This window comes from Pelodiscus sinensis, chromosome 1 (assembly GCF_052426305.1).
Source record: "Pelodiscus sinensis isolate ZL-2025 chromosome 1, ASM5242630v1, whole genome shotgun sequence".
In the NCBI taxonomy this organism is placed as follows: Eukaryota; Metazoa; Chordata; order Testudines; family Trionychidae; genus Pelodiscus; species Pelodiscus sinensis.
In genome coordinates this window covers 297,437,421-297,449,034 of record NC_143052.1, presented here as the reverse complement: position 1 = coordinate 297,449,034, position 11,614 = coordinate 297,437,421, and the positions used below count along the sequence as shown (strand labels likewise).

Genomic DNA, 11,614 nt, shown 5'->3' with positions numbered 1-11,614 from the left:
CAGGCCCGCGTGCGCGGCTCCCCCGCCGCGCTCCTGCCCCTGCGCGCGCCAGGCAACGCGCCCAGCTCGAGACTCCCAACCCGGCGCGTAGCCGCGCGCTGCCGTGTACGCGCCTTGTGAGCGCGACACCAACCGGGCGTGCCCGCTCAGGCTCCGTCGTTCTAACAGAGCACCCATTCCGCCCGTGCGCCGCTACAGCCACGCCCCCAACCTTCGCCCCGCCCCTCGTGCGCCGCCATGCTGCCCCGCCCACGTCTCCCCCTCCCCGCGCGTCTCTGTGGAGCCAGCCGCCCTCCAGTCGCTGCTGGTGTCACACCACGCCCTGTCCCCCCCGCGCGCCTACACGCCGGAATCCAATTCCTCGGACTTGGTTTCCGGGGGGGCATATTTTTGGGTCTCTCCACGGCAGGTGTGGGGCGGCTCCGCTCCCGGTGAGGTGGCGCGGCCAGGCTGCTTCCTTGGGGGAGGGGAAGATGGCGGAGAGCCGGGGCGAGGTGGCGGCTCCGCTCTCCGGCCCCTCTCAGGGGCTCCCCGGCACCAGCGGCTCCGCGGCCCCCGGCAGCAACCCGCTGTCCCGTAAGCTCCACAAGGTCCTGGAGACGCGGCTGGACAACGACAAGGTCAGAGGGGAACGGCCTGGGGGAAGCGGGGCTGGGAGTCGGGGACCGAGGACAGGCCGGAGGGGGGGGGGCGAGCATGGGGGGATGCCCGGGTGGGAGTGAGGAGCAGGAGAGCGTTGGGGGAGGGGGAGTAGGTTCACGTGCCTGAGAGAGATGCGTTACACTTGGTGGCCCCTGAGAATCCCGGGGAAGAGGGGAATCCCTCCTGACTGACTTCGGTACCCATCGTGGTGTGGTGGTTGGAACTTGTTGAGATGCTTTCATACAGCCCTAAAGCAGGTGTCTGCAGCTGTTCATACCCTGACCCACTGTACTGGGCCTGGCAGGTTACTGATGCTGAATAGGGGCAGCTTAATGTTGGAATGAAGGGATGGTGCTGTCTCCCCCAGCACAGACTTACACTCTTTGCTCTTTTCTTCTGCATTGTCTTTTCATTGGAGTACAAGAACCTAGGTGAGGCTCAGGTCTGCATCCCATGGTTTAGATGGCTGGTCCTTTGGGGGTAAAACCTGCAATAGTGATGGAATGGATACAATATCAGTATGTTCTCTAGCTTATAGAATGGCGCCTAGATTTCTTTCTGAAAGTCCTCCAACAAATCTATAACAAGCTTCAGTCATGGAAGCAAATGTTTCAAAGTACACATTTACCCTTTTAATTGGGCTAATGGGTTATGAGGTATTGTCCAGATTCGTTTTAATGAGATCTTGCAGGATGGTCAGCAGTTTGCAACAGACAATATTCAGCAGGTAGTTGTAATATCTCATAACTGCAATATGAATTGCAATAAATATTCAGCAGGTAGTTGTAATATCTCATAACTGCAATACGAATTGCAATAAATATTCAGCAGGTAGTTGTAATATCTCATAACTGCAATACGAATTGCAATAAATACTATCTACATTATGTGTGTGTTAACCTTCATTTCTAAGACTATTACTTGGACACTACAATTCATGTATTTTGTTTTAAAATTAACAGCAGGTGTTATCCACACTTTTTGGACCATAATGAACTGAAGAACACACTGAAGAACACTTTGCAGTTAATTATTTGTGTTAATTGGAGATGTTAAAATTTATTTTTTCAAGTAAACATGTAACTATTGATTTCTTTTTTCAGTGGTTACATTCAGTGGGGGCAGTTGGTTCTCCAGAAGCTGGTGTGTGAGGGGAGCTGTCTTAAAAGAGACAAAGGCAGCAGCGTTGGGGGAGCTGGGGCACTTTGTGTAACTGTGTGTTGTAACTGATGAGCCCAGACTCATGGGTTTACCATGTAGACAGTTACTTTCAAATCCCCAGTGTTAATCTAAATTTTGATTTGTGACTGGCACAGTCATGCATCACATGATATTAGAATTTGGAAAGAAAAAAAGTAATGGTCTAACCGATTAAAGAATACACATTAGTGTCTTGTATGTCAGAAAAGAAGTTTTAGTTATTTTTTTATATTGTACAGGAAATGCTGGAAGCTCTCAAGGCTCTTTCAGCCTTTTTTGTTGAAAACAGTTTGCGTACCAGAAGAAACTTGCGTGGAGACATTGAGCGTCGTAGCTTAGCCATAAATGAAGAATTTGTCTGCATTTTCAAGCAAGTTAAGGAGGTAACATTATTGTTAATAAATCATCTTAAAAATCTAGAATTGAATTGAAAAAGAGCTGTGTAAGCTTGAAAACTCATCTGTCTCCCCCATGAAAGTTGGTCCAGTAAAAGATGTTGTCTCACTAGTACTGATTGATTACGTGAAAAACAAGTCTCAAAACAAATTTACCTTCTTAGTAGAATTGTTTCAGCATCTTCAATAATTCAACCATTTTTTCCCCATGAGTAAACTGTTCATCACTTTTATTTATGAACATAAATACACTGGAGCTAAGGCCTTCTTGGAAATGTTTTGATTAAGTGCATGTAAATATGTAGAGCTCTTGGTAATAGGGATGTTAAATATCAATTAATTGAATAGTCAATTAACCTCATGAATTCTTATCGGTTACTCAACTATTCTGTGATCCCTGTGGGTGGGGCTGGCATCCTGTGCAATCTGGCACCACTCCCAACGAGCCCCTTGCCATTCTGCACTGCAGGGTGCCAGGTGAGAGCTGGTCTGTGAGGGGAGCCAGTTTAAAAACCAGCTCCCCTCGCGGACTGGCTGTCGGTCACCCTGCACTGCTGCCTCTGATACAGAGGTGGAAGCATGTGGTGGCAGCAGCCTCTGTCCAGGATGAGGGAGGGCACTGATCTCCCAGACCCAGCGTGAGCCAGAACTGCGCCAGGCTGCCTGCCCTCCTGGCTCCTTATACATTTTAAATGCAGAGCCACAGCAGGTATAGGTCCCAGACCTTGCATGAGCTTTTGCTTATCGATTAATCGACCACTATTACATATATGGTAACTGAAAGTGTCTTCCCTAAGACTAAGCAAAACAGATGCTCTTTACTCAGTACAGGTTGAACCTCTCTAGTTTGGCACCCTTGGGACCTGACCTGTTCTGAATGAGAGAATTTTCTGGGCCACGGGAGATCAATATTATCTAACAGCATTACCAACGCTTTCACTGTTTACTGGGCTGCTAGAGGACATTTAGGAGTAAATTAGGGCTAAATAACAGCACAGAACACTGAGAGCTAGGACCTGTGGTTGTAAACGAACTTTATGGGAATGTGGGAACTTGGCCACATCCATGAAAAGTGGACATTTGGTTAATTGAAATAATTCCGGACGACGGATGTTTCCAGACCAAAGAGTTCTGGGTTAGAGAGGTTCAATCTATACTACAATTAAAAAAAGTATTAGTGTGATAGATGGGCACTGGAGAACGAAAGCAGGGCAAGGTTTGTTCTGTAGTAATAAAAGGTCCTTCATATTTTGCTGACTAGTACAGGAATCGCAGTGAACTGAATACTCTGTACAGATGCTGATGCATCATGGAAGATAGAATGCCTGCTGCTTCTTGGCAAATAAAATGGCAATTTTGTGTGTCTATTCCTAAATTCCTTACTGATAGTCCCACTGAGTGAAATTAAACAAATCTAGGAAAAGTACATCTAAGAAGAAAACTGGACTAAATCACTTCTTAGAAGGTGAGGAAGGGGAACTATTGATGAAACATAGATAAATCATGCATATTAGCATTTTTAAAACTTATGTAGATAGATTCAAACTGTGGACTTGATATAGAATTACTATTTAAAAATACATACCAATAAAATAAACTACCAATCTTCTTCTATTCTTAGGAGCTTGAAAGTATAAATGAAGATGTTCAGGCAATGAGCAACTGCTGTCAGGACATGACCATTCGTTTGCAGGTACTGCAGGAATAAATGTCTGTTTTTACCTATCTTTCCCCACTGCACCTTGGCAAATTACTTAACTGTTTTCTGTTATCACAGTAACTAAAGAAGTTTATTCCTTTAACTGTTCTGTTAAGGCACTGCTAGAATATTAATGTAACTGTTCTTAGTACAATAACCAGTGTATTTTTGAGCTCTAAAGAAAAGGCATTCAACTTTTGGGGGAGTTACATATTACTACTTCAGTTTCAGTTATGGGTGTATGCTTCTTTGAGTATTGAAGTATCCATCAGGTTTTTTTTATATCAGTATTTCCCAACCTTTTTTATGCTGGTGACTGGCAAACCAATTCACAAACTTCTGGTGGACCAGCAACATTTTATTTGCCTGTCTTTCATATTCATTATGCAAATACCTGGTTGCGTAGGCCAAACCCAGTCCCTTGGTCCCTAGTGCCTAACTCCTTTTGACCCCCACATCTACTCCCCATGCTGTTTGATCCTTTAACGTCTGACTTCTATAGCCCATGCCAACACCCTTTTGCCATGTGACTCCACTACACTCTCACCCAACACTCCCCAGAGCGAGATTGCCCCCTAGAGAGCGTGGCTGTTACTGCCATGCGGACTAGGGGAGCGACCGTTGGCAGCATGCATGCTCCTTCATACCTCCTACTTCCCCAAGCGTGTCTTGTTCCCCCACGGGTGGGGTTAGGGATAAGGAGCGCTGTCCAGGCCCCCATTACTGAGGAAGGAGGCGCCTCCTCCTGCCATCACCTCAGTGCTGCTGCTGGCAAAAGCATCCGCGCGAGCAGAGCGCGGAGCTCCAGCCGGCTGCCATTATTGAAGGGGGGAGGATAGAGCGAGGCACTTCTTACTCCACCCTCTTCTGCCGCCGCCTCAGCCCTGGTGCCACCACCTGCACAAGCGGCCACGTGAGCAAGGGGAGCATCTGTTGGCAGTGCACGTGCTCCCTCCTTCGAATCCCCTGTCCTTCCTCAAGCATGGAGGAGGGAGGAAGGCGCCTCCTGCTGCTGAGCCTCAGCCACCATGGCTGCCAGAGCTGAGCTACCTTGAACAGCCAGTTTGAGTTCTGGCAGCCACTGCAGCCTAGTAACCAGTGAGTAGCGGACTGCTGCTGGGAACTGCTGTTTTATGTGACAGGAAAAAGTGATAAGAATGCTGTACTTGAATTTTGAATCTAAAAATTATGTAGTATAATGAACTATCTTGTCCCTTAATGTGTGTATGCAACTGTTATGAAAATTAATAACCATGTAACTGATTAAAATTATATTGGTTACACAATTAAATGTTTAATCAGGGAGCTAGGGCTGTGACAGCATCCCTATTTTATACATGGGCATGGCTGGAATCCCGGGGTCTCAGATGCTGCTGCTTTCACAGTGCTGCTGCGGCCTGTGGTCCCAGCATTCTGGTACACCTAGTGTCCTGATTGCCAGTCCAGCTGCATGGTGGACCAGCAGCCAGGATTCCAGACACAGTTTAACCGTTAATAAAACCAGTAAGTATCAAGCTTATTGATTAACTGGCTACACTTCTGCATCTCTCTTATTCTATGTACGTGCAACTTCTTGACCACATTTGTGTGCTAAATAAGTAAGACATGTGTACAGATGTGTATAGCCAGCTCTGAACTAAACTCTTTCACATTGTTCTCTTCAGTTTTGGGGTTAGTATTTCTTTTAGCAATTTGTATTTCAGTTCCAAAAGGACACTAGGACCTTGACTTCTTCAAAAGACATGTTCTTCATAAAGAAGGCTGATACCTTCGCCTGTGTTTTGTGTTTTTTTTTAAATTATGTAATTTTGGGAAAATAAGTAAAATATTTAACTTTGGAGAAAAAAATTAGGTATAATATTTTCACATGTTTGAGTCCTTAATCCTGAATTTCATTGTAATGACCATGAAAAGCTGCATTTCTTTATTCTGATTTTTTTACATTTGTGTGACAGTGTTCAGATTTAAAATGTCCTAAAGGCATTCAATTTCATAATCCAGCCACACAGTATTATACTTCTTGTTAGCATACTAAAATCTAGTAGAACCTAACAAACTCAAGGAAAAGGTAAATGCATTTTAAAGTGCATTTTGGAAAAAAAAATCATGCATATTTAAAAACATGTTTTCTTTGATTTGTTCCTTTTTTGCTTTAAGGTTAATTATACTTTCTTGGCATTAGAGAGTGTCTGGTTTTGAAGAGTAATTTATAGCATGCATGCTCAACTACCTTTTAGACAATGGCTAGTAGTACATTAACTAATCACAATGGAAGAAAATCTAACAGGGCTTAGTGAAAAGTATCTTCAGCGTTACACAGTAAGAGAAAATGTGCCTAGCCAAAGTCCCATTCCAATGCAACTTCATTAATAACACATGTTTCTTTCCTCCCTGGCTTCTTCTCCCCTCATTACACTTCTCCTTTGATAAAAATATTCATTGAGTGATAGATAAATCAAAGGCAGTTTGATAATGGGAAATAAGAACTAAACAGTGTAAGAAGGTTGAAAGAAACTTCTGAATAATATTATGCTTTATTTTTATATGTAATACTAGAAGATTTACCTGGCATTGCTTGGGTTCTTAACTCATTTTTATTTGGGGGTGTGGAATAAAATGAAAATGTACATGCTTCATTTGAATCATTGCTCTGAGATGGGGCAGGCTGCCCTGGGGAGAGAGGACTACAGCAGCTTGGGGCTAAGTGAGAAGTGCCTCTCCATGGACATTGCAGCTCCAGCAGACACAGCGGGGGAAGGGGTGCATGTCCCTTGGCTGTGGGGCAGGTCCTGGTTTGTCTGCCTCCTGCACTTTGCAGCCAGAATGAGGAAAAACTTCCAGCAATGTACCCATATTCATTGCTGGGGTGTGGGGAGAGGCTGCCCCACTCTCCACCTTCCCTAAAGGGCGCTGCAGGGGAGGGAGGCTTGAAGCTGGGGAAGTTCCGGACAGGAGGGAAGGCACCGCCTGACAGCTCCTTTCACTTTCCTGGTGATTGATTTTAGGAGAAACAATCCCATTCCAACTATATCCTATTGTTCTGGCACAACCAGAACCTTACCTTGCTTTAAGTTATGACAAGAGGAAGCTATATACAGTAAACTTCCGATAATACGGCACCTTTAGGACCCAGGGGGTGCTGGATTTTCAGATATGCCAGACTATCAGAAGGGGGGGCTATGAAGGGTCTGGGGTGGGGTGGGGGTGATGCCCCCCCCTTCCGATAGTCCGGCTTTGCCCCAGGCGTCTCCCATTCAGCCGCTGCTGGTCAGTTTCAGCAGCGGCTGAATTGGGGACGCCGGGGGCAGAGCAGCTGGGGTGCTGCCGGGTTGGCCCCGCAGTGCCGAGGGCCAGTGCTACGGAACCAACCCGGCAGCACCCCAGATGCTCTGCCCCCGGCTTCCCCGATTCAGCTGCTGGTCAGTTTCAGCAGTGGCTGAATCGGGGAAGCCGGGTGCAGAGCAGCTCCATTTGTCCGGCTGCCCTGAACACTTCCGGGTTTCTGACCATCAGGAGTGCCAGAGCATTGGATGCTAGACTAATGGAGTTTTACTGTACTGAATTTGGGGTCCTGACTCATACTGTTTAGGAAAAGTTCTTGAGCAAACACAGATAAACTCTCTCAAATATGTTAATAGAGTTGGAGAACTTTTTTACACCGTCTAAAAAACTTGCAACTGTTTTTTTTTTTAAACTACTCTAAGCCTCTTCTCTCTAAATTCCCTTTCCTACCCATACCTCTAGACAACAACCTGTTTCTGAGCCTTATGGTATACCTTGATGATCATTTGCCCCTGGCTTGGACATATGGCTGAGTATTAAGTACTCTGTAATATGATTAATCTATTTCCATACCACCAGTTAAAATCTAGGGGCTATTCTCAAACTCTTTCGCTGATCTTGATTGTTGTGTCATAATTGTTAGTGAGGAAAATGTTTTATAGAAATGTAGGATTGAAAGAGATCTAGTCAATAAGTCATCTAGTCCAGTCTCCTGGAAAGGAGCATAATATCTGTCCAATGAAGTGTAAAAATATAATAAAGAAGGACAACAAGGAATTTTGAAGAACAGCTAGCCAAAAACTCAAAAAGTAATAGCAAAATATTTTGTAAGTACATCAGCAGCAGGAAGCCTGCTAAACTACCAGTGGGGCCACTGCATGTTCGAGATACTAAAGGACCATTCAAGGACGATAGTCATTGTGGAGAAACTAAATGAATTCTTTGCATAGGTCTTCACTGCTGAGGATGTTAGGGAGATTCTCAAACCTAAGCCATTCTTTTTAGGTGACAAATCTGAGAAACTGTCCCAGATTAAGGTGTCATTTGAGGAGGTTTTGTAACAAATTGATAAACTAAACAGTAACAAGTCACCAGGACCAAATGGCATTCACCCAAGAGTTTTGAAAGAACTCAAATGTGAAATTGCAGAACTGCTAACTGTGGTTTTTAACCTCTCCTTTAAATCATCTTTTATACCAAATGACTGGAAAAAATACATGTATTGATGCCAATATTTAAAAAGAGCTCTAGAGGTGATCCTGGCAATTATAGACCAATAAGTCTAACATCACTACTGGGCAAATTAGTTGAAATCATAGTGAAGAATAAAATTGTGAGACACATACATGAACATAATTTGTTGGGGGAAAAGTCAACATAGTTTCTGTAAAGGGAAATCATGCCTTACTAGGGAAATCATGCCCTCCTAGAGTTCTCTGGGGCTATCAACAAACATGTGGACAAGGGGGATCCAGTGGATATACTGTACTTAGATTTCCAGAAAGCCTTTGACAAGATCCCTTACTAAATGCTCTTACTTCACTTAAGTTGTCATGAGATAGGAGGGAAAGTCCTCTCATGTATTGATAATTGGCTAAAAGGAAACAAAGGGTAGAAATAAATGATCATTTTTCAAAATGGAGAGAAGTAACTAGTGGTGTCCCATAGGGGTCGGTACTGGGCCCAGTCCTATTCAACATATTAATAAATGATCTGGAGAAAGGGGTAAAGAGTGAGGTGGTAAAATTTGCAAATGATACTAAGCTGATCAAAATAGTTAAGACCAAAACAGACTGTGAAGAGCTTCAAAAGCATGTCACAAAACTAAGTGATTGAGTAACAAAATGGCAAATGAATTTTAATGTTGATAAATGCAAAGCAATGCATATTGGAAAATATAATCCTAATTATATATACAAAAATGGGGTCTTAATGAGTTATTACCACTTGAGCAAGATCTTGGCGTTATTGTGGTTAGTTCTCTGAAAACATCCACTCAATGTGCCGTATCTGTTAAAAAAGCAAACAAAATGTTAGGAATCATTAAAAAAGAGAGAGAATAAGACAGAGAATATCTTATTCCCTCTATATAAAACCTTGGTATGTCCGCATCTAGAATACTGTGTACAGATGTGGTCATCCTCACAAAAAAGTTATCATGGTATTGGAAAAAGTTCAGAAAAGGGCAACTGTGACGGGCCGGCCCCTGACCAGGGGTGGGGGAAGCGGAGCCCCTGCCGGCTGTCACTCTCCCGGGGGCGGGGTGAGCGGAGTCGGGGTCCAGGGACAACGCAGAACAAAAGGACGACCAAAGGGGTCCGCAGACCCCCCCTCTCGGACCGGGAGGGGGTGATCGCACCCCAAAACCCTCACAGCAACCAAAATTATTAGGGATTTGGAATGGATATCATATGAAGAGGGATTAAAAAGACTGAGACTCTTCATTTTAGAGAAGAAGACACTAAGAAGGATATGATAGAGGTCTACAAAATCACGACTGTTATGGATAAAGTGAATAAGGAAAAGTTCTTTACTTGTTTTTTTTTTAAAACAAGAACTAGGGGTCACCAAATGAAAATAGTAGGTAGCAGGTTTAAAACAAATAAAAGGAAGTTTTTCTTCACAAAGTGCAGAGTCAACCTGTGAAACTCCTTCCCAGAGGATGTTATGAAGATCAGGACTTTAACAGGGTTCAAAAAAGAACTAGATAAATTCATGGAGGATAGGTCCATCAATGCTTATTAGCAGGGCTAGCCAAGCCGCAGCGAGCCCTGCTCGCAAGCCGCGCAGTTTGGCAAGCTGTGCATGTGCAGACCGTGCTGCACAGCTGTGCCGGCTTGTAATCTACTCGCCATGAGTGAGTAGATTACATTAATTGTTGAGCCCTGCTTTTTAGCCAGGATGTCACTGGATGTCAAAGCAGCACAGGATGTTATCTGTCTGTCACTGGAATGGTATTTCCAGTTTCAAGAAGGTGTAACGGTAATAAAATAGAGCTCATTACTTTATGATTCAAAGTCGTAGGTCTGTGTCAGTTTTGACACTAGAGAGAGTCACAGCTTTGGCTGTCATCTGGGTAGGTGACTCTAATGAATCTGTTGTGTTCTGAGTGCCAAGGAGCCAGAACCTATGCTGGGTATGCTAAACTTGAGGGTTGCCCAAGGAACGAGGCTGAATAGAGTTAGCAAGCACTGCTGTTTCTTTATTCTGTGAAAATAGATAATTTAATACAGCTGAGCCTGTTTTCATTCAGATGAACATGTCAGCCTCATAGGTAGCACAAAATAATTGCAACTAAAAGCCCAAGTAAAATAATTGAAACTAATTATGTGATTACATGGTTCTGTAGTAGTGGCAACAATTTTAAATGGAATTTGTAATATGTCTAATAATCTACTGTATATTTGAGAGTGCTTGAGCAGCTCTCTCTCTGACCATCTGTCCGAGAGTCTGTTCAAGATCTTCTCCTAAACGGTAAGATAGAGGACCATCAAATTTGATATGAAACTTCCTCTCCTCATAATGTAAAGAAAGGTAAGGATTTGTTTGTGTCAGAACAATGGCACGCGAGTGGAATGCGATAGTTTCTCATCAAACGGAAAGGAAGGGCTTTAATAGTAGGAAGCATTATGCTTTGTCTACACTACCAAGTTTTGTTGCCAAAAACTGCCTTTTGGTGACAAGACAGTGAGAGCGTTCATACTGCAATGGGACTCTTAGTGGGGAAAAACACCCAGTTTTAGCACCAAAAAGTTCCACTCTTTACGAGAGACTTTTTTCTTTTCCTCCTCTCTTTAATGTTGACAAAAAGCCAGTGTAGACTCTACTGTTTGTTCTGTCGACAGAACTAGCATCTGCCAGTATCCCACAATGCTTGCCCTGATGGTTCTGCTCAGTATTTTGATCTATTCTGTGTTGCAGGCAAACACCTCTCCCCTCTCAAAGTTCTGGAAAGCATCTGACAGCTGAGTGAGCTGTTTCTTTTGGGGAACAAACAAAGAACAAATTATTACAATGCTCTTGTTCTGCCTTGTGTTAAGAACATAGTGGGAGGGGGGAGAGAAATATGCTGTGCTGCTTTGACTTTCCTCAGTCACAGAACTTCTCATGATTCTGTTCCTAGCAGTTGAGAATGCTGTGGGAGAACTCAGAGGGAATCCTAACATGCACAGGGATCAGCAGCTCTGCCTTCCCACAATAATACACTGTGGGATACATACTAGGGATGTTAGATATTGTTTAATTTAATAATCATGTAAGTGCACCAAATCTTAGTGGTTACACAATTATTCAATGGTTCCTGGGGGCGGGGCCAGAGCCGGAGCCACCAGCCAGTGTTCTCTTAGCCCCACTCCCACTGAGCCCCCTGGCACCCTATGCTTCTGCCTCTGATACA

General features: G+C 44.0%; 1 protein-coding gene across 1 annotated transcript in view; it reads left to right on the top strand.

Moving 5' to 3' along the window:
- Positions 1-248: 248 nt before the first annotated feature.
- Positions 249-11,614, top strand: part of COG6 (component of oligomeric golgi complex 6) — a 78,550-nt gene continuing 67,184 nt past the window's right edge. Inside the window, exons 1-3 of the mRNA XM_075919116.2 lie at positions 249-620; positions 2,082-2,225; positions 3,859-3,930. Of these exons, the coding sequence (XP_075775231.2) occupies positions 474-620; positions 2,082-2,225; positions 3,859-3,930 (363 nt within the window). The 5' untranslated portion in view covers positions 249-473. The remainder of the gene's footprint in view (positions 621-2,081; positions 2,226-3,858; positions 3,931-11,614) is intronic.